This window comes from Bubalus bubalis, chromosome 4, assembly GCF_019923935.1.
Source record: "Bubalus bubalis isolate 160015118507 breed Murrah chromosome 4, NDDB_SH_1, whole genome shotgun sequence".
NCBI lineage: Eukaryota > Metazoa > Chordata > Mammalia > Artiodactyla > Bovidae > Bubalus > Bubalus bubalis.
Window position 1 is genome coordinate 141,605,911 of NC_059160.1, and position 24,495 is coordinate 141,630,405.

The 24,495-nt window shown below is 37.8% G+C and overlaps 1 protein-coding gene across 7 annotated transcripts in view; it reads right to left on the reverse strand.

Annotated features, from left to right (window-relative positions):
* CTNNA3 (catenin alpha 3) overlaps positions 1 to 24,495 on the reverse strand; it is a 1,922,732-nt gene that overhangs the window by 189,451 nt on the left and 1,708,786 nt on the right. For all 7 annotated transcript variants that reach the window (XM_025285111.3, XM_025285110.3, XM_044942173.2 and 4 more), the window contains one exon: positions 19,781 to 19,873. In XM_025285111.3, coding sequence (XP_025140896.3) covers positions 19,781 to 19,873 — 93 coding nt within the window. The remainder of the gene's footprint in view (positions 1 to 19,780; positions 19,874 to 24,495) is intronic.

The following is a 24,495-nucleotide window of genomic DNA, read 5'->3' on the forward strand; positions in this document are numbered from 1 at the left end:
TCTGACACTGTTTCCACTGTTTCCCCATCTATTTCCCATGAAGTGATGGGACCAGATGCCATGATTTTAGTTTTCTGAATGTTGAGCTTTAAGCCAACTTTTTCACTCTCCACTTTCACTTTCATCAAGAGGCTTTTTAGTTCCTCTTCACTTTCTGCCATAAGGGTGGTGTCATCTGCATATCTGAGGTTATTGATATTTCTCCTGGCACTCTTGATTCCAGCTTGTGTTTCTTCCAGCCCAGCATTTCTCATGATGTACTCTGCATATAAGTTAAATAAGCAGGGCGACAATATACACCCTTGACGTAGTCCTTTTCCTATTTGGAACCAGTCTGTTGTTCCATGTCCAGTTCTAACTGTTGCTTCCTGACCTGCATATGGGTTTCTCAAGAGGCAGGTCAGGTGGTCTGGTATTCCCATCTCTTTCAGGATTTTCCACAGTTTATTGTGATCCACACAGACAAAGGCTTTGGCATAGTCAATAAAGCAGAAATAGATGTTTTTCTGGAACTCTCTTGCTTGTTCCATGATTCAACGGATGTTGACAATGTGATCTCTGAATGTTAGATATCAATTAAAGACCTCGTCTCCATATATGTAATGTAGGTAATCAATTCCTTTCTTTCATGCAGTTCCAAAAAAATTATTTTATATGTCTAAGATTCAAAATGGTTAATACTCCTTTGCTGTTGTGATAACGAAAACACAGGGTTAATCATAACACCTATTTCACATCAGCAGCTAACAATACACTGAAAGCCTATAAGCTAAATCCAAATGGTCAGAACACATACTAAAGTTAAACAACAAAACATAATTCCTCCTGTCTTCTGAAAGTGAATTTGGAGAGGCAAATATCTGGATTAGAAACACACTTAGCAGCATACAAGGTTTTTCCAAGTAAAATTCCATTCAGGAACTAGAAATGAGACACTCTACTCAAGAGGCAGTAGCTGACGTGTGAGCCTAACTTAGCACCGAGACCAGATGCAGATGAAGCAGTGCCTACGGATGAGCAAAAGCAGACAATAAAATTAAGGGCTCAGTGAGTCAGGCTTTCAAAGGTAAAACCCCAGGGTATTTGGAAGAAACATTTCTACAGCAGCCTCAATATAAACAGCTCACAAACAAGATCTATAATATTTAGAAACATTTTCAAAGTAAAAGATGAAACAGAATGCTTTCTGCCAAAGATTCTCAAGTATGTGATTGCACAGGCTGGTAAATTTATTTTTTTAAGTCGGGAAAAAACATATTGCAAATTATTCTATTTGTCCAAGTAAGGTCATAAAACACACACATCTGCATATATACACATTCAAAAAGAAATAAATTAAGATGGGGGGAAAATATTAACACAAAAGAATTACCATCCACTATCACTATTAATGGGGCTTTCCTGGTGGTCCAGACAGTAAAGAATCTGTCTGCAATGCAGGAGACCCAGGTTTGATCCCTGGGTTGGGAAGCTCCCCTGAAGAAGGGAATGACAACCCACTCCAGTTTTCTTACCTAGACTTTCAATGGAGAGATGAGCCTTGAGCTACAGTTCATAGGGTCACAAAGAGTTAGGCACGACTGAGCAACTTACACTTTCACTTTCCTCACTATTATTTTATTTAAAAACAAAAAATATTTGACATAAAAAAATTCAGAAGGACCAAATTGAAAAAGTCAAACTTTTCTAAGAAAGAATAGCTGGTACCATGGTTGGTGTTACCCTTCTTCTAACTCACCTTATTGTTATTTGCTAATTTCTTGGGATGTTTTTGGTTGTCACAACTAAGGTGGGGTGCTACTGGCATTAACTGGATAGAAGCCAGAGATGCTGCTAAACATCTTCCAGCACACAGGACAGTCCCCTACAACAAAGAAGTATGTGATCCCATCCCAGTGCTATCAGTATAATATTTTAGAAGTTCTGCCTAACACTAATGTTTTGGCCAAGGATCAGTGGGTGCCAGTTCTGACTCAATCTGATGTGTTGGTCAGACTGCAGAGCCAGTGATATCTGGGGGGCTTGTATGTCTTTCAATTTGCATTTTGCTTATAATCATTCTTAACAATAATAATTTAGCAGTAGAACTGCTGTGGTAAAATTCTACCAGTTAGGACCAGACTGAAACATTGATCACTAAACTGTAGTTCTATCACTTTGACAGATTCCAGTTGCTTATTAGCTGGTATTTGAACATTAACACATTAGAGCCAATTAGGAGGTGGTGCTATTTTTTTTTAATGACGGGTAAAAGGCTATTTTACTAGTTTGAATACAGAATCAGCACTCTACATCAAAGGATAGAAAATAGAAATCTCTTACACTAGGTTTTAATAACACATGCTTCCTTAAGTGTTCAATAAAAGAGCATATACTTTTTATTAATGCAACCACTTAACGACTGGAAAAATAGAATGAATTTATAACCATGATTTTCTCTAGTTAATAAAACTATTGGTATTAATAGTTTTAGGTTTACTTGGACATTATATGAATATATAAAATTATGAAAAGTAAGTAAGCAGTATGGTGGACTTTTTTGTCTGTGTACTGTGACGCATAGTACTTGTGTATTCATAAGATACTCTTTCATATACCAAAGATTTTGAAAGTGAGATTTCAGTGGCTATACTTGAATACTACATATATATGTGATTATTTCTGAAAGTTACATTACAAAATGGAATCTTACTATATATACTTTTCTGTTAATTATTTTTAACGTTTTTATATAAACTACTTAAATATCTCTAAAATGTAACTTCATTACAATTTTCAATCTCTTATCCATCATGTAGATTTAATATTATCGATTTATAAGTTTGCAGCCATTATCCATCCTAAAGGAAATCAGTCCTGAATATTCATTGGAAGGACTGATGTTGAAGCTGAAACTCCAATACTTTGGCCACCTGATGTGAAGAACTGATTCATTGGAAAAGTCCCTGATGCTGGGAAAGATTGAAGACAGGAGGAGAAGGGACTACAGAGGATGAGATGGTTGGATGGCATCACTGACTCTATGGACATGAGTTTGAGTAAGCTCCAGGAATTGGTGATGGACAGGGAAGCCTGGCATGGTGCAGTTCATGGGGTTGCAGAGATTTGGACACAACTGAGTGACTGAACTGACTGTAAATCTGTATGTATATATATGTATTTAGTAGGTTGTGATAGATATCTTTCTGCATGTATGCTAAGTTGTTTGAATCATATGTGATTCTTTGCAACCCTATGGACTGTAGCCCGGCAGGTTTCACTGTCCATGGGATTCTCCAGGCAAGAATACTGGAGAGGGTTGCCATTTCCTATTCCAGGGGATCTTCCGGACTCAGGGGTATAACCTGCATCTCTTATGTCTCCTGCATGGGCAGGTGAGTTCTTTACCACTAACACCACCTGGGAAGCCCAGATTTCTTTCCACATTTATCTAAATGTAACTGGACTAAAAATTTTAGAAGACAGAGAAAAAGCAATTTTATAAAATTTTTCAATATAATATTTCCAAATTCCCTCCAGAATGTTTACCCTCATTAATAGCTAATTAAGTATATACTTTCTAAGTCACCTGATAATGGATATCAACAATGTTTCTTTTTCTTTTAATTTCTGCAAATATGACAAAGAGACAGTATTTCATGTTTGTTTTCATTAGTGTTTCTGCATTTTTTGATGGGACAGAACAACTGTTTGCATGCTTATTCTAAACATGTATGAATTCTTTATGAATATCCTGTTCAGGACCTCTGCCCAATTTTCTGTTTTGGAGGGTGAGGGATGGGGAAGGAAGAGACATTTTTCTTATTAATTGGTTAGAATCTATTTACATACAAACACTTTCTTATATAAATTGCTATTATCTCCCAAAATTCATGTTTCTCTTTTGTTTTTCAGACTTCATTGTTTTTTGTTCTGGTTTATTTTACTCTACTTTGTGTTTTCAGGTGTAAAGTGTACCTGCTTTTTTCTTTGTTGGTTTTTTTTTTTTTTTTTTTTTTGCATATCTAGGTATCATAGTTAGAAAGTCCTTTATCATCCAAGGTCACAAAAATAAACATTTACTTTTCTTTTATCTTGTACAGATTGTGTTAGTCATATTCTGCCGTACATTGCACACTGTCACTGTTGGTAAATAGAGTGCTTTCCATACCCCAAGATAATTCCTTCTCTCCTTCCTTCCTTTCCTCTTCCCTGGCTTCCCTCCTTTGTTACTTCCCGCCATCCATTTATTCCCATTCCTTATGCCTATTTCTCTATTTCTTCCCTGAAAATTCAAACTGTTGTTTTATTAACCTACAATGGTTCACCTTGACTTGAGGGTTGTTTTTAATTCACTGTACTCATAACTCAGTTAGTAAAGAATCTGCCTGCAATTCAGGAGACCCCAGTTCGATTCCTGGGTTGGGACGATCCACTGGAGAAGGGATAGGCTACCCACTCCAGTATTCTTGGCCTTCCCTTGTGGCTCAGCTGGAATAGAATCCACCTGCAATGTGGGAGACCTGGGTTCCATCCCTGGGTTGGGAAGATCCCCTGGAGAAGGGAAAGGCTACCCACTCCAGTATTCTGGCCTGGATAGTTCCATAGACTGTATAGTCCATAGGGTCGCAAACAGTCGGATACAACTGAGCAACTTTCATGTCACTTCACAAATATATGAGTCCCTTGTGATTATGTATCTCTGGATTTCATAAACACTATACTTTAATAAAACCGATCCTGTGTTAGGCACTTCCTCATTCTATCACAGCACCGGATCCTTTACAAACATTCTTTCTTATTACAATACTTCAAGATAGGTATTATCTGAATTGAAATATCAGGAATCAGAATCTCAGAGAAATAAATTTACTGAAAGTCATACAGTCACTAACAAAAGAAACCAAGATCCACCATAGCAAAAGTGATTCCAAAGCCAGAGCTCTTTTGTTTACCTCTTAGTAACTCATAAAAATGAAAGCAAATGGAACCAAGTTTCTGCATATTTTCTGAAACTATTCTTTGCAAATAAAATCCCTTTTCTCTATCACATCATTTTATATAATTTTAAGGAAATTTCAGTAACAGTAGTTTCTAACTTCATCTTTTCACAGAACTACACTAGTTTAATGCTGCATTCATGACTATAAAGTTGCAAGCAAATGAATGTGGGCAGCAGGTGTAATAACAGCCCTGGCTCTGCTTCTATGCAGCTTGATTTTAAAATGTAGATTCCTTCCATTTTGAATGAGATTTTAGGCCAAACTTGCAACTGGTGTATCAGTCGTGGTTTCCCATAAATCTAGCACTTCTTGCCAGGTGTATGGCAAGAACCTGCCATACACCTGGCCGTACACCAACAGTCTGGCAGGTTTTATTCTCTGTCTGGGGTCAGTCTCAGCTATGTCACTTCATACTACATAATACCGGGTACTGGCACAAACTCTCTGTGTTCTGGTTTTGAAGTGGAGATAGTAATATCTACTTCAAAGGTAGTTGTGGAGAAAATTTAACAAAGTGCCCGCTATATATTAAGCATTAATTTAATGTGTTAATTTAATAAGTATTTAATAAGTTAATTTAATAAGTGTTGTTTTTACTGCTATCATCATCATCAGAATAAGCAGCTGATATTTATCTAGAGTATACTCATGAGTTTTACAGATAAAAGCATAATTTGATAAAAAAATTTGGACATTTTTTAAAACTGGAAGGATATTTTCTTGTCATATTGGATCCTCCATGGAAGACTGTGTTAATTCCAACTTCTCTCAAAGCATACTTCAAGTGCAAATTCTATGATCTTGATCTCCTGAAAGTTACAGTTATCTAATTTCAAGTATATAATTTTTCTTAATTTAGAGGCAATAAATGGAATGCTTACTCAAAAACACATAGCTATGAAAGAGGATAGGCATGTAATTTTAATATAATAGGAAATTGGGGGAATTGTTTAAACTGTCTTTATTAAATTCAGTGTTAGTAATGTGTAAAACTTCAAAGTTCCATCAGAACGCCAGTAAAGGTCAATGTCATCCACAATTTTAAAAAGGACTATTAGAAAGGTAAATATGCTTTGTTGCTAATTTTAGAAGGCTTTCCTTTCTTTTAAAATCTTAACCTTCAAGCCAATTGAAACTATAAAGCACTTTGTTTCTGCCTAGGTTCTTTACTCTTCTCTGTACCCAGGATTTTGCTTGTAGAAGGATTTGGACCTCTTATCTCTAGTTAAACTTAAGAACTAGGAGAGAAGACTAAAGTAGCTCTGTCACTTTAAATTTCACAGGTGGGCTAATAGCAGCTGGAGAGCAGAGAGATCAAAAACTTCCAAATTGTTGCTTTGGAAATACATGATTTACACTTTACATGACAATCTCTTGGACTGAAGAGGAAAAGTTTGACTATCTCATTGTGTCTACCTAGCCTAGACAGAAAGTTGCATAATCTCAAGTCATAGACATCCAGAACCCATTCAAATTCCATACTTGGACAATGCACTTGTAGTTATTAGTGTGGAAGGTGAGTATTTTTTTTGCCAGGTGGTGATGTCTTCACTCAATTCTGCTGACTATATAGCCCTTGTACACATTTCAATTGCTATGTCTTAGACTGAAAGTTCCAAGTGACCCAGGTCCATGAATCATACAGGCAAGTGCTTTGTGAACATTTCTTGGATGCAGATGACTCTTACCTTCCTTGGCAACAGTCTGGCATTGATTTTTTGTGGTATTATATTTTGTGTGCCTATCTTAACATCAATGCACCCAATATCCATTTAGAGCCTGATTTCTTCCTAAATAATTTTCCACCCAAAGAACCAACATAGACTTTATTTTATTTTCATCTAAAGCTTGAAACTAGGCCAGGTTAGGTCACCTACCCTGATTCAATGGCTACCTATCCATAAATTAACTACAAATCCATGAAAGGATACCATGCAAAGGGATATAGGAGGGACCTTATTTAGCTTAGCTGATCAAGCTAGTTTTCTCCACAAGTAGTTCTGGAAAAGGTGAAGAGGACTAATCAGTAAAGTGAATATTGTTAACCTGCAGAATTAGCAAAGGTGTTATGAATGTGAACCCATTCAACAAATGATAATGATGATGATGATGAGAGCAGTATTGGTAATGATGATTGATCATGATGATGGTCACAAATTTGGCCACTTAACCATTTACTGCTTTGTATAAATATTAACTCAAATGCTTCACAGTAACCCTCAGATGTAAGTAGGTCCATTTAAAAATAAGCAAACAGACATAGGTGAGTTATGTAACTTGCTGAATATCAACAGTTATAAGTGATGGAACCAGGATTTAAACTTGGGTGTCTGACTCTAGAAAGTGTGTTCTCTTTCTTTAAATTGTATTAGAATCAGAAATGTGGAGAAGTGTCTGGGGATGACATTTTAAAAAGCCTTGTATCTCACAAGTACGAGTTTTATAGAGCTGATGACTCTACACAGGGGGATTATTTGTGTCCTATGTCCATTCGTATTTATGTGGGATTTTAACCAAGCCATATATTTATGCTTTTAAAAAAATAAACAAAAGTTAATACTCACTTGCTGATTAAAAATATGCATATAAAAACCCAAGATTTAGATTGTGGTTCTTTAATGTGCAAAGGTAATTTTTAAAAAGTCAGATTTGCTTTTTAGCTCTTTTACTACTTTAACCATTGTTTTAAATGGGGAAACACATTTAAACACATTGCTTTTAGTAGGGAAATAAGTTAAAAGCACATATTTCATATTTTACCAGAGACTAAAAATTCAGAAGTATTTAATTTATGTATGTTAAATTTTCAACAGTAAAAGAAATAGGACTTTTTCAATGACAACAACGCAACAATGAAAAGAATGAGATAAAGGGCAACAATTTGTAATCAAATGTCCATCACAAACACCTCTCAACTCCAGAAGAGAAGACAAAGAATCACCTAAACACTTCAACTTCAGAAAAATTTTCCAAATAACTACTGCTTGGGTAATTATCTATTAAAACATTAATTTTGAAAAATAAGAATTATGGTATTTATTTTGTAGACAAACTATTTATTGATTGGATATGAATGATTTATTTGCAATGATTCCTCTCCTCTCCAATTTTCTGCATATATTTTTTCCCAAAACACTCTTTTGGTCAATAACATTCATCCATTTATTCATTCAATAAATATTTATAGTATATTTATTATGTGTCCAACACTTAAATTTGAGGGATGTATCACTGGGAGGAAAAAAATAGTAAACTCACTGCCTTCATTGAATTTACTGTATAGTTGACAAACAAATCAAATAAAGATGTAGTATGTCAGACATTGAAAGGAAGTATTATGGAGAGAAACAGAGAGGAAAAGAGGTTTATATGGGAGTGGGACAAGGCTACAGTTTTAACGAAGGTAGTCAATAGAGGTCATCCAAAAAAGGTAATATTCAGAAAAGCAACTGTATCAGAAAAGAGAAGATTTGTGAGAGATGAAGTCTACAAATAGAAGGAAACTAGACCTAACACTATCATTTTCTTTTTTTTTTGAGGGAAAAAATGGTCACCTTGGTAATATATAAAACTTCACTCTAAGTCGAGAAGGTTGTAAAATTGTAATATAAAGCTATGCATGTGAAATGAATTCCAGTCTAGTTTGTAAATTTCAAATCTGCCTATTTGACATCCTCAGTTGTTTGTCTTATAGAATTTCTAGACTCAGTTCAGTTCAGCCGCTCAGTCGTGTCCAACTCTTTGTGACCCCATGAACCGCAGCATGCCTGGTCTCCCTGTCCATCACCAACTCCCAGAGTCCACTCAGACCCATGTCCATTGAATGGATGATGTCATTCAGCCTTCTCATCCTCTGTTGTCCCCTTCTCCTCCTGCCCTCAATCTTTGCCAGCATCAGGGCGTTTTCCAATGAGTCAGCCCTTTGCATCAGGTGGCCAAAGTATTGGAGTTTCAGCTTCAACATCAGTCCTACCAATGAACATCCAGGACTGATCTCCTTTAGGATGGACTGGTTGGATCTCCTTGCCGTCCAAGGGACTCTCAAGAGCCTTCTCCAACACCACAGTTCAAAAGCATCAATTCTTCGGTGCTCAGCTTTATAGTCCAACTCTCACATCCATACGTGACCACTGGAGAAACCATAGCCTTGACTAGACATATCCAAAATTAATTTCTCATCTTCCACCATCTCTAATCTGCTCAATTCCATCTCCCTCATAACACTATAAATGGTAAGTACACATTCCCAGTTCTCAAGGCAAAAACCTTGAGTTGTACTTGATTCCCTTCCCTCTCTCTGATACTCAGTAACTAATCGTCAGTGAATTCATCAATTCATCCATCGCTATATATACTCAACTGACAATTTTTAATCTCTCTAGTTTTAAAACCAGTCTTAGCCTCCATCATTTCTTACTTAGAAACTAGCAGTACTTTTCTAATTTCCTGCTTTCTATTGTACCACTACTCAGAGTGTTCAAAACAATATTCAGAATGACCCCTTTAAAATAAGCCATATGTCATTCTGACTCAAAGTTATCCAACAGCTTCCCACCTTATTCAAGATAAAAGCTAACTGTCTTACAATGGCTTACATGCCCTACAACATCAGGCCTCATTTTTAGTCTTAGACCCCCCCTCACTTAATTAATACTTGCTTCCAAGAGCTTTCCTTCCTTAAGGCTTTTCTACTTGCTTTTTCCTCTGTCCTGAAGGCATTGATGAGTAGAAAACACTCTGTTGAATAAGACAATCAATTAGAAACAAGAGACAAATATTCCAGGCATTAAAGGTTAGTTACTAAGCATTAATTTTAACTGAGAACTTCTCAAAAGTCAAGGTAAGGTGAAATGTGCATATTTTAATATAGTTCCATTATCTGATATGTGAGAACATATTAAGATATTTGACAACTATCTTTCCTGCATTGACATTTTAAGAACTATTTATGGAAATAACTCCAATATACAATTGTTTTAGATAAAATAATAACAATGCTTTGAACTTTAATTTTCTCTGCCTAAATTTCTACACAGTGACTTATAAAGTCAGAGGAATGACACTGAATTTCAATTTGGGCAAAGAAGTTGTATGAAACAAAGTTGACACTTCCAAGTACAATACTTCACTGTGGATGGAGAAAGATAGATCCTAGTAGCCCTAGCATGTAAAAATTAAAAACGAATAAGTACAGTGCCCTTTAGACTGCTGCTCAACAGAAGTTTTTGCATCATTAAATCAACAGTGTCTAAGAATAAAGAAAACCTCTTTTAAATAAAAAGAGTTGAGCCCATCTTAAAGAACTTTTGCATTTGACAGAAGACAAAAGGTAGACAATTTGGACATGGGGAAAAAGCATAGTCTTAAGGATACTCCTAACTACCAGGAACACAAGAGTCATTTCAGCAAATAAAGAGAGTCTTTGGATTTGTATGCCTAGAGGACTAGGAATAAGGAGGCATTGTGAAGAACTTTGGCAAGAAGCAGAGCAATTAATATTTATACTAGCAGGTACTGGGTAGTAGGGAGCCACAGAATATTTCAGAGTAGTGACCTAACAATTTATAGTAAGATTTATCAATCTTGAGTAAGTATGACTGTTGGAAGGCAGAAAGATCAGGAAAGAAATTTATGTAATCAACTAGGCTTAATATATTGAGGACCTAGTGTCCTTTGAGGCAAGATGTCTTACAGAAGGAAGGTAATACTTACCTTTCTCCATCATCTATATCTAAATCTTTATCTAGATTTGTACCAGGAAGTGTGTGAGGCTCTATAAATATAACATTAAATGAGACAAAAATGTGCTCTTTGCACTAATGAGGTTTAGTTAGATTTAATGAACGGAGAGGGAAAAAAAGCCACCATACAGGAAATTATAGGGACAAAAATGAATATCATGATGTGGGACTCTCTATATATTACAGATGGATGTTGGGGGAAACTATACCTGGACTTGTGTTTCAGAAGTCTAAGCAATTTTGAAATCCTAATGATGAGCAGGTATTTATTGATGAAAGGGAGGACATAACTGTGGAAGTGGAGGAAATAACTGTGTTCCTCAAAGAGAACTGTATGCGGAGAGCCTCTGCCTTCTAGGAAGAATGATTTCCATACAAAAGGTCATATTTGGAGGCAAAGTGGTGAAATTTGAGGCAAAAGAGGAGCAGGGAGTAGATTCTGAAGCTCTTGTAGGTACATAGGACATTGAGGGGTTGGATGGGGAGACACTGAGACCTACATGCATGGTGACGGGGTTTAATGCATGGTGACGGATGAGAGATTTGCACTTTAGAAACATATGGGTTCAAGTGACGGAATGAGTTTACAAAGCTAGAGACAAGAGACAATTTAAGAGTCTGCTATAGGTAATCAAGCAAGAGATGCCTGTGTCTGAATTAAGGTGCTGACCAAGACAACCTTAACACTCCCCTCAGCTTAACCGGCCTCTCAGACTGTAAAGAATTTGCTTGCAATTCGGGAGACACAGGTTAGATCCCTGGGTTGGGAAGATTCCCTGGAGGAGGGCATGGAAACCCATTCCAGTATTCTTGGAATGCCTAAAAAGTTCCTATGGACTTTTCAGAGGAGCCTGGTGGGCTACAGTCCATGGGGTCGCAGAGTCGGACACGATTGAGCGACTAAGCACAGTATACCCAGCATACCTTGACTAGGCTTTACACAGCCTTCTTCCAGACTCTCAGCCCCTGACCTCCCCTTTCTTAGACCATGCACTTCATAAAACTGACAATAATTTCTTTGCATCTTTGAGATGTAAGTATTTTCCATGCTTCTTGCCAGTTTTACAAACCAGGACTGTCTTTCTCAGGGACCTAGGAGCCATCCCTATGAAATGTAATCATCAAGGAAGAGGGAGCCTTAACTTCCAGTCTCTGTGGAAGGGGAGGAGCTTAACTTTAGAGGGCACCTTGCTGCACATTATAAAAGTATATTACCTCCTGTCATGAAAATAGGAAAACTTCACTTTTCTTTTGGGTAAAGCCAGTTAGCAAACATAGATGGCCTCCAATTCCCCTCGCCTCATCTCTGAAATTCACCTCCTTGTTTCAGCAAACTTGAACTCAGCCTAAGTTCAGGTCTCTCTCTCTCCTAGTGTAAGAGTCTTGAGAAGTCTTCCTCTGTCCTTTATAACCTTGTCCAGTGCACATTTTCTTTGAAAGTGGTATAGTGGAGGTAGTGAAAAAATTGATTAGTTCAGAAAATATTTAAAAGATAATAAAATCAGAACATAGTGTATGATTAGCTGTAAGAAGGAGTATAAATAATAATTCACATGTTCAGACTTGTACATGAATGTACAGCAGCATCATAAGAAATATGGGAGTCAGGTTAGATTTGTAGGTAAAATGATGCATTCAGGCTTAGAAACATTGAATTTCACAGGTACCTGTGAGCTACATGAGGCAAGGAAGCCTACAGGCCTGCTAATATATGCAGCCGGAGTTCAGGAGACAGGAGTTGGCCACTCTATATATGACATCTGAAGTCTTGGGACTGAATGAGCATATCCAAGAAAAGTGGAAAAAACTTGAGGACTCCAGAGCTTACATCAGAGCTGCAGTGAACCCTCATGCATATGAATAGACAGAGGAAGAGAAAACAATGAAGCACTGAGAATGATCACTCAGAAAGGTAGGAAAGCAGAGTTAGCACCAACTACAGAATAGAAATTGTAAAAACAAATGATGATAACGTGCAATAGTGTAGTGCTGCTGAGTAATGTCATTTCATTCAGGCTTACCAGACCTGTGCTTTTCATAGCAACCTAAACCAAACTATATTAACAAGGTAATGAGGTCATATCTGGAGAAGGCAATGGCACCCCACTCCAGTACTCTTGCCTGGAAAATCCTATAGATGGAGGAGCCTGGTAGGCTACAGTCCATGGGATCGCTAAGAGTCGGACACAACTGAGTGACTTCACTTTCACTTTTCACTTTCATGCATTGGAGAAGGAAATGGCAACCCACTCCAGTGTTCTTGCCTGGAGAATCCCAGGGACCGGGGAGCCTGGTGGCCTGCCGTCTATGGGGTCGCACAGAGTCAGACACGACTGAAGCAATTTAGCAGCAGCAGCAGAGGTCATATCTTCTTCATATTCTGCATGGTAATTCAGTATAAATTTGAATTATGGAGAGTGTATTCTGATAATAGGACTAGTGAAATGTTTCCAATTTTTAAAATACACCACTCATTCATGGTGATATTTTGTTCTCATGGTGGAAGATATTCAGCAGACTGCATGTTAAAAAGCAACAATGAGCATGTTCTACCTATCACCAACATGAAGTTTGAGGCACTTTTTAATACCAAGAATCATCTCCAGTATTTTAAGATTTGATATACTCCAATTCATTTGCTGCTGTTGATACTTTGAGGTTGTTCCAGTAACCTAGGCAACTGTTCTTATTTCTGTCCTAAATTACTTCTATTTATAAAGCATATATAAATTTAATGGTCTCAATGGTATTCTTTAAGGCAGGGTAGGTTTACAAACTATATATTCTTCAGTGGGTATAATATTAAAGATAGCACAAATATTAGTCATCAAACTGACAACAAATTACAATTTCTTTCATTTTGGATCATCTATAAATATGATGAATAATGTATCTTTAAAAAAGTATAACTTTATCATATTGAAATAAATGTCTATAGTTGAAATTATAAAATTTTAATTGTTGATTTTAATGCTATATTTATTCAATCGGATTTCAGCAATTAGAGACCACAACTTCAAATACCTTCAAATAAAAACCTAGCCTTAGTCAGCAATGTTAAATAAGTTCCCTCTCTCACTCCTTATCTATAAGAAATAATCACAGTTTAAATTGTGTAAGGCAGAACAAATTTTTTTGTCTTTAGATCTTACTGGCTTTCCAGCTGTTTTGGCAGAGGGAAGACACTAGAACATCTGTCCTTTGTGAACAGAGGTAGAGAAAGAGTAGGTGATTTCAAATGACTACTTGCAAAACAGTCACCAACATACATCCTATAAAATACCAGGATGACTGCTTTTTTTTTTCTTTTTTATGAGTATGTACCATAAAACTAGGAAATTAAGCCTATATATCTTAATGAAGGTAACTGAGGACTCTGGAGAAAGATGGAAACTAATAGATCACCAAGCTACCACAATTCCACAAAAAAGAAAAGCTCCCAGTGAGGAGCCAGGCATTCCACAATCATTGAAGGAAATAAGAAATTGGCAATTATGGGGTAAAGTGTTTTGTTCCTACTATCAAAAGTTGCTTTTTCTGATCATTATTTCAGATCCACATTATTTACATGAATAAAAATGTACATAAAAGTGTTAGCATCATTAATAATCACATTAATATCATCTCCCTTTTAACCGCTTAAAGCACTTTCGGAAAAGTCCCCTTCCTGAGTAGGGGGAAAAAAAAACTCAAAAAAAATTTTGGTAATCGATTGCTAAATGTTGACCCCCACAAAACCAGATGACCAAAGTAATCTTATACTGAAAGACTGAGAGATCTGTATTTACAAAGCTCTTTGAAATAGTCAAAAGGAAATGAAATGTAACATTAGCACACACAAGTCTATGCACATATTGACATTCACTGTTGTAAAAATAAAAATTTATTGCGTATTTCCTTTGCATGAGAAATGAATTTATTTTTCATATATCTCATCTTCAAAGAGAGCTATAAAATAGATACTACTATTTTCTTCATTCTGAGCATTTTTGACTCCCTTTACTCATTTCTTCCACTTAATCTATTAGTAATAATAGATATTATTATTATCACAATTTTACAGATGAGGAAACTGAAAGTTAGAAATATAAACTAACTTTCCCAGGGACACATGGATGCAAATTGGTAGAACCCCATTTTGAACCAAAGTTTGTGTGTATCCAACCAAAGTCCACACATTTAACGTCTACATTATATTTCTATCAAATCAGATCAGATCAGTCGCTCAGTTGTGTCCGACTCTTTGCGACCCCATGAATCGCAGCATGCCAAGCCTCCCTGTCCCTCACCAACTCCCGGAGTTCACTCAGACTCACGTCCATCGAGTCAGTGATGCCATCCAGCCATCTCATCTTCTGTCGGCCCCTTCTCCTCCTGCCCCCAATCCCTCCCAGCATCAGAGTCTTTTCCAATGAGTCAACTCTTCGCATGAGGTGACCAAAGTACTAGAGTTTCAGCTTTAGCATCATTCCTTCCAAAGAAATCCCAGGGCTGATCTCCTTCAGAATGGACTGGTTGGATCTCCTTGCAGTCTATAGCAGGGCCAAAAAATGCAAGCCACTTGCTCAACCATTCTATTCCCAAAACTCTTTCAACTCATTTTACTGAGTCTTTCTAAACCCACAGTTGTCCCTTAGGTAGACTTGAGGAATATATTTTTAGCTACCACCCTCCTGCCACTTGCAATTTCCTGAGTATCCATGGTTACTGCTGCCTATATTGCAGACAATAACCTAGGGAAACTTTCTAGAAATTAGAATGCTCCCTTCATTGAAATATCAAAGAAGCCAAGGGATAAGAGGCTGAATGAGGAGTAACTGCCTCTGTCTCTGGATTCTATCCTTGGAGACCTCAGAGTGTCACCCAAAAAGGTCCTCCATGGTGTGATTCTACTTAAGTAGAATCCATGTCATCAACACAAAGTAATTCACTAGGGAGATTTTCAGGTTCTAAGCATCACTGTAGTTTCCAAATAATAACCAACCATCTGATTTTGTTATTGATGGAAAACTGTAGTATTAGGACATTTGAAAATGTGTAAGGCTTAAATAGATCTGATACTAAGCCTTATGGTGTTAAGTTTCATGAGTCATCTTCTGTTAGAGGAATTATCATATCAACACCTTAACACTGACTATGGCAATAGTTGGGCAATGAGATCTTCAGGGATGCTGAAATTCGACCCACATTTACAAGCATGCTGTACTAGAATGTGTGTGGCTAGTGCCAGACGACCTGGAACTTGCTTCCATTTCTATAGGACTTGCTTAAACTATGGAAATTATTTGAGTCTAATTAGATGGGGAAATAGTGAAAACAATGGCTGACTATTTTTCTGGGCTCCAAAATCACTGCAGATGGTGATTGCAGCCATGAAATTAAAAGACACTTACTCCTTGGAAGGAAAGTTATGACCAACCTAGACAGCATATTAAAAAGCAGAGACATTACTTTGACAACAAAGGTCTGTCTAGTCAAGGCTATGGTTTTTCCAGTGGTCATGTATGGATGTGAGAGTTGGACTATAAAGAAAGCTGAGCTCCGAAGAATTGATGCTTTTGAACTGTGGTATTGGAGAAGACTCTTGAGAGAACCTTGGACTGCAAGGAGATCCAAGCAGTCCATTCTGAAGGAGATCAGTCCTGGGTGTTCATTGGAAGGACTAATTCTGAGGCTGAAACTCCAATACTTTGGCCGCCTCATGTGAAGAGCTGACTCATTGGAAAAGACCCTGATGCTGGGAGGGATTGGGGACAGGAGGAGAAGGGGCCGACAGAGGATGAGATGGCTGAATGGCGTCACCGACTTGATGCATATGAGTTTGGGTGAACTCTGGGAGTTGGTGATGGACAGGGAGGATTGGCGTGCTGGGATTCATGGGGTCGCAAAGAGTCAGACACGACTGAGCAAATGAACTGAATTGAGAATTATAAGTTACTGTCTCATCTCTCCTTTGCTCAGTTCTCTAAGTTCAGGAGTGACTTTTAAATAAGAATATCCTTTTTTTCTTTTTTTTTTCATAAGAAACTATTTGCAGTTTCTGAAGAGTTCAGTGATTTAAAAATACTTAATATGCATAAGGTCAGAGCATTTTCCCATGCATAAATGTTATTTTACCAGAACTTATATGCTGCTTAGATTTTGTCATATAATCCTTTTCCAATAGTCATGTATGGATGTGAGAGTTGGACTATAAAGAAAGCTGAGCACTGAAGAATTGATGCTTTTGAACTGTGGTGTTGGAGAAGACTCTTGAGAGTCCCTTGGACTGCAAGGAGATCCAACCAGTCCATCCTAAAGGAGATCAGGCCTGGGTGTTCATTGGAAGGACTGATGTTGAAGCTGAAACTCCAAAACTTTGGCCACCAGATGCGAGGAGCTGACTTACTTGAAAAGACCCTGATGTTGGGAAAGATTGAGGGCAGGAGGGGAAGGGGACGACAGAGGATGAGATGGTTGGATGGCATCACCGACTCAGTGGTCATGGGTTTGGGTGGACTCCAGGAGTTGGTTATGGACAGGGAGGCCTGGCGTGCTGCGGTTCATGGGGTCACAGAGTCAGACACAACTGAGCGACTGAACTGAACTGAGTTCCCTGATTAGTAAAATCAAGGGGAAAAAAAACAAAAACGAAAAACAAAAATCCCTTTAGGGCTTCAGGGCTTCTCTTCGATAAAACACCAACTTGGAAACTTTTCATGAGGAAAGATGGAGGGCAGGAGGAGAAGGGGATGACAGAGGATGATATGGTTGAATGGCAGTACTGACTCAATGGGCATGAGTTTGTGCAAACTCCAGGAGATAGTGAAGGACAGGGAAGCCTGGTGTGCTGAAGTCCACAGTGTCACAAAGAATTGGACACGACTTAACGACTGAACAAAAACAATTTGGAAACATTCTCTAAAGTGTTAATGATAACTGGCACAGCTCTGTTTAAAAAGAAAATGTACCTTAGCTTATATTTAATAAAATATTTAAGAAGATTCTTTTAGGACTTACAAAAAATATTATTATCAAGTTTAAGAATTTTATTATCTTAGGAGTCTATTTTAATCTCTCTTCAATTTGAGTTTTTAAAATAAAAGATGTCTGTTTCATCCTTGCTAAGGGCATGAACTGAATAAACAAGAACTCTAAAGAATGCTCTATAAACCTATAGCAAACCCACTGTACTGTGTCACTCTGGGATGCCTGATCATTGGTTAGAACCAGGTATTGGTCCAGTGACTACTCATGTTTAATAATTAAGATAACCACTAATTTCCACTGCTGTTCCTTTGCCATCTCATAAGGCATGCACTATTGGTCTCTTAGTGTTTTGCACTCTATTGAGTGTGGAATGTAAATCATTGTTTGTTGATTACAGACCTTACAATACCCAGTGGCATTTGCCACCAATGACAGCAGTAACAGATGATGTTGAGCCAAAGCTACTGGAAGTGCAATGCATAAAGTAAAATGATAATAAATAATTGTCACTCCATTACTAAACACTGCCTGAAATTGGTTCTAGTACATGTTTGATATAGCAGAGTCTGCATAATCCAAGAACCAAACAGGCATTTGTTCCTTCGTAACAGCTGCAAACAAAAAGGAATCAAACATTTGTCTTATTCAGTGACCAGGAATGAACATGGCATCAGTATTCAAATACTTATCGACAGATTCTGAGTCTGAAATCTTATGATATCTTTCCAAATTAATGATTCATGGGAAATATGTCAAAAGATATACTCAGTCCAGTGGACACAAAGTTCAGGAAATGCTATATTGAATGCAGAGACAAAGTCTCAAATAATCATAAGACTGAATTTATGAATATATTCAAAGCATAGAGATGTAATTATAAGAAATATGGGACTATTAGGGATGTAAGATGTCTGGGAGAGAACATATCTAAATATGATCTTAGCTCTGGTCAGGTGATACAGGTAGAGGACAGATTTAAGCCATTTTCCTTCACTAGTCATATAAACTTCAAGTACATACATCTTAACACATACATCTATCTTGTGGGATCTTGGTTCCCCAGCCAGGGATCAAACCCATGCTCTTTGTAATAAGCACAGCGTTCTAACCACTGGACATCCAGGGAATTCCCAACATGGGATGTTCTTAAATGTATCTGTTTCATACATCTCCAAATTTTATGATACTGAATTTAATAATAGTAATAATGATATTGATGATAATTGCTATAGTGATAACAATGACCCTATTGCTACCTAGTAAGTTCTCAATAACAGTAAGTAATGATTGAGAACTTACTATGAGCTAGGCACTAGGTTAAGAATACTTTTCATTAATTTAGTTGATTCCCACAGCAATCCTCATGTAGAGAATACTATCAGTACCCTCACTTTAGAAATTGAGGGACAGAGGTAGAGAAAGGCTAAGTGAGTTCCCCAGGAACCCAGTAAAGAAGTGGCTGATTCAGATGCATTCCCAGGCAGTCTCAGACACCATGCTATATTGCCTGGCTTTAGACCTACATGCTATGTAGTCCGTTCTGCACTTGCAAGTTATCAGTGGCTAGGAAATCAGGTTCCACAAATTCCCAAGCAAAGTAGAACATCTCAGAGTATTTCAAAAATTGATTAACATGTGTGTGTGTGTGTGTGTGTGTGTGTGTGTGTGTGTGTGTGTATGTGTTTTGAGGTGGGCAGAAGGAAGCATTGTAGAAAGGGAGAAAATAGAGGCATATTACCTCAGAATTTGATTATTTTCCCCTAGAACTTCAGAGTATATTTATAACTTCATGGATTCTCTTTTTCACTCTGAACAAACAGGTACACATTTCACTTTGATATTCCCATGGCTACTATAATGACCACAAGTGGCATGGGGTAAGTCACTGCCTAATGAGAAATGGCTTCACTGAGAGCTCTCAAGGCGGAAGAAATCATTGCCCTCACAATGCTGCCCAGCATCCTGAGGCTCCTATCTCTGGGCTTTACAGAAGCAGTTCTAGATCCAGGGGTCCCGCCTGGGAGACACTTCCTGGAGTGATAAGGAAAGGGCCTAGCACACAGCTCTCTCCTCAGGGAAGTGACTTACCCGGTCAGTTTTCCCTTCAGTCTGAACGCTGGTGTGACTGCGAACCTCATGATCCTCTTCCAGGTCAGAAACATCCTCTAGTTCTTCTGGAGTCTATAAAAAGAAAGCAAAACACTGTTGTTGGAAATGCAAAATGGTAGTCTGGCAGTACCTCAGCTAACACAGAGTTACCAATATGACCCAGCAACTCCTCTCCTAGGTACTTATGTAAGCAGTTCTGTGCAGGAAACTGCCCTCAGCAGGAGGGCTTTACTAATGGCTCAGATGGTAAAGAATCTGCCTGTAATCCTGGAGACCTGGGCACAATCCCTGGGTCAGGAAGATCCCTTGGAGAAGGGAATGGGAACCCACTCCAGTATTCTTGCCTGGAGAATTCCATGGACAGAAGCTCCTTTTCTTGTCACTTTAGCAAAGCCATCAGTTCAGTTCAGTTGCTCAGTCATGTCCGACTCTTGGCGACCCCATGAATCCCAGCACACCAGGCCTCCCTGTCCATCACCAACTCCTGGAGTTCACTCAGACTCACGTCCATCGAGTCAGTGATGCCATCCAGCCATCTCATCCTCTGTCGTCCCCTTCTCCTCCTGCCCCCAATCCATCCCAGCATCAGTCATTTCCAATGAGTCAACTCTTCACATGAGGTGGCCAAAGTACTGAAGTTTCAGCTTTGGCATCATTCCTTCCAAAGAAATCCCAGGGCTGATCTCCTTCAGAATGGACTGGTTGGATCTCCTTGCAGTCCAAGGGACTCTCAAGAGTCTTCTCCAACACCACAGTTCAAAAGCATCAATTCTTTGGTGCTCAGCTTTCTTTGCAGTCCAACTCTCACATCCATACATGACCACTGGAAAAACCATAACCTTGACTAGACAGACCTTTGTTGGCAAAGTAATGTCTCTGCTTTTCAATATGCTATTTAGGTTGGTCATAACTTTCCTTCCAAGGAGTAAGTGTCTTTTAATTTCATGGCTGCAGTCACCATCTGCAGTGATTTTGGAGCCCAAAAAAATAAAGTCTGACACTGTTTCCCCATCTATTTCCCACGAAGTGATAGGACCAGATGCCATGATCTTTGTTTTCTGAATGTTGAGCTTTAAGCCAACTTTTTCACTCTCCACTTTCACTTTCATCAAGAGGCTTTTTAGTTCCTCTTCACTTTCTGCCATAAGGGTGGTGTCATCTGCATATCTGAGGTTATTGATATTTCTCCCAGCAATCTTGATTCCAGCTTGTGCTTCTTCCAGCCCAGCATTTCTCATGATGTACTCTGCATATAAGTTAAACAAGCAGGGTGACAATATGCAGCCTTGACGTACTCCTGTTCCTATTTGGAACCAGTCTGTTTTTCCATGTCCAGTTCTGTTTCTTCCTGACCTGCATATAGGTTTCTCAAGAGGCAGTTCAGGTGGTCTGGTATCCCATCTCTTTCAGCCATACTGTAACTGAAATTTAAGCCAGGGATTCCCATGCTCTATTCATCTCCCCGCCAAGTACACCTTTCAGATCTTTTAATCAAATGATATCTTGCCTAACTTGTCAGATCTTTCCATAGATTATAGAGGTAGAATTGAAGAATAAGTATGACCAAATCTTTTCCCTAGTTTCCCATGCAGTAATTTCATGACCAAGCTGTATGAATAAGATAGCACCTAGAAGAATATCACAAGAATTCACTGAGCCTGCATAGAGGGGGATGGTGATGACCTTAAGCCCCATCTCAATGATTAATTGAGATTACTTCCCTTCTTTCCTTTAAATGTTTTTATAATCTAGCAGAATCTTTGGACATGGTGTTTGGGGGACGTTGAGTCAACTATCTCCCTAGATTACCAGCAATTTGATTAAGGGAGACTTTTCTTTCTATAGGGCTTTCCTGGTGGCTCAGACGTTAAAGAATCTGAGTATTGATTTTGTAAGCAGTGGGAAGTAGGACCCGATTCACTCAACAGTACATACCCAAGAGAAATGAAAAATATATATCTACACAAAAATCTGTAAACAAGTATTCATAGCAACAGCAATCATAATGACCAAGAAACATGTCTAGTGATGAATGAATAAACAAAACATAGTAAATCCCTGCAAAGGAATATTACTTGAATATTATAAAAAGGAATGAAGTACTAATATATACTGCAACATGGTAAACTTTGAAAATATTATGCTAAGTGAAACAAGTCAATCACAAAATGCCACATATTATATGGTTCTATTTATTTGGAATTCAAGAATAGCCACATGTATAGAGACAGAGATTTGATTAGTGGTTCCTAAAGCAGAGAGTGGAAGAGGGGGTTGGGAGCCATGACTGCTAATGGGTATGTGGTTTCATACCCATTGGGGTATAAAATGGCATGGCATTTCATGGGATGGCATTGGTATGAAACGGGATGGCAACAACATTCTACAGTCAGAAGTGGTAATGATCATACACTCTTGTGAATATTTAAAGTACTTTCAATGGTGATGTTTATAATATATTAATTATGTTGCAATAAATTCTGAAAGAAAAAGAAAGCAAAAATGATCAGAAGGATGTTTTTCTCTGAGTAGCAATTTGGCTAACCACTATGTGGCTACCACAAATCAAGGTGTTTACATGTGACAAATAAATCGAATAACTATTATTAAAACCATATGATATCAAAACAAAAAAATTGAGAAATTAAATTTTCTTAGAATGTAATAATTTAACATGAACTTTAGGGTTTAGTCTACATAGTTAACCTACTTCCATTGCTTTTGTTCTTTTTTTTTTTTCAATTTTAAACATCTTTTATTAAACATCTTTTATTCAGGGAGGTGTTGCTTACAAATCCCCTAGATTGGTTTGAGTTCCTCTTCCAAGCATTTCCTGATGCCTTCTGCTTTCACTATATAGTGTTCATCATACTTTATTTTAGCATTAGTTGTTGAATTGGGAAGTAAACTGTTGAACTATCTGTTCTTTGAGGTAAGGACTCAGTTTGCTCTGCTTACTACCATCTCACCACAACCTAGCACATACATGGTTTTAAATGGATGAAGAAAAATTATCAGTGATAGCCAAAAATCTAGTTGGATATAAGCAAAACAAAACATATCAACAGCAACAACAAACATCTGTCCTCACTGTATCTCTATTGTGCTTCTATCTTCCTGTATTTCAAACTAATTTTTTAATCTGTTTTTTGTTGTTTTTCTCAGTTTCAGGTTACCATTCCTTTAGTCCCTCTTTGGCAATAATTAAATGATACCAGTCATTAATGGAGAAGGCAATGGCACCCCACTCCAGTACTCTTGCCTGGAAAATCCCATGGGCAGAGAAGCCTGGTAGGCAGCAGACTATGGGGTCACTAAGAGTCAGACACGACTGAGCGACTTCACTTTCACTTTTCACTTTCATGCATTGGGCAACCCACTCCAGTGTTCTTGCCTGGAGAATCCCAGGGACGGGGGAGCCTGGTGGACTGCCGTCTATGGGGTCACACAGAGTCGGACATGACTGAAGTGACTTAGCAGCAGCAGCAGCAGTCATTAATGCAAATATAAGTACTGTACAGCAAAATTGTTATTATAAATATAAAGTACTTAATGAGAATTAATTTAGTATTATAGTTTACACAGTCTCAATTTAAACTATTTTAAAATGGTTTCCTTTGTTACAAAGCTCTGGTGAGAAATCCAAAATATAAACATTTAGATGTCATGACAAACATCTAAAATTGAAAATGGAAGGTCTCCTGTATATACACCTAGCTGTTGAAGACTGGAAAGGGTCAGGACCTACCTCCTCAGAATAGCTCTGGTTTCCCTCAAACCTTGCTCTACACACAGGCCCTTCACTTACTTTCAGGGTTGTGAAGAGCATTCTTTCCTTTGGGGCCACTCCAGGCATGGGAACTTGAAATGATTAGCTCACACTGTGGAGCAAAACTACCAATCTCCTAAACATTTAATGGCCTCAGATTCTTTCTCAGTTCATGGATCTTTAACCAGCACTTTTTTTTTGTTCTCCAGCACTTGCATTGAGCATCTATCACTCTGCATTAATGTGAACTGACTCTCATTAGATATTAATATCTTCCCCCTCACCAAAGCCCCCAGTGTGCTGAGTAGTTATCTATATGTTGATGTCTACGTGAAGTCCTTCTTTGCTGCAACTACGTGCAGCTATAATCACAGGAAATTTATCTTTCTTCTTAAGTAATAATGGCATGAGTTTGCCATGAGGGAATTTCTATAAAATCATATATTTCATTATTAGCTAATTTTTGTGTATTCTTCCCGAGTATTCTTCAGAAAGGCTTTTTATAATTTTTTTCTCTTGATTTATCACAAGCCCCTGTAATATCTGAATAAACTCAATTGATCAAATTCCCTTTCTTGACCCTGTTATTTTGCAACTGCAAGCTATCTGGGGTCCCTACTGTGATGTTTCTTATAAATGTCTTTGCTTATTACTTGGGTTATATTCTATTATATAACCCAAGTTCTGTGGTGAGACAGAGCTTCATCACCAATCCCAGTACTCTGTGCAATTCAAAAATAAAGTGATCTAACAGAAATTAAGAGCAACTGCTCCTCAGAAATCACAAATATCATTTTTGTTATTGATACTGCAGGAAATGATAAGCCTACCATTTACGCCCACATACTTGTGTACTTTTCTTTAACAGGAGACTGATAGTGTTCTTGCAAAACCACCACAACTGACTTCTTCTTATCATGAAAAA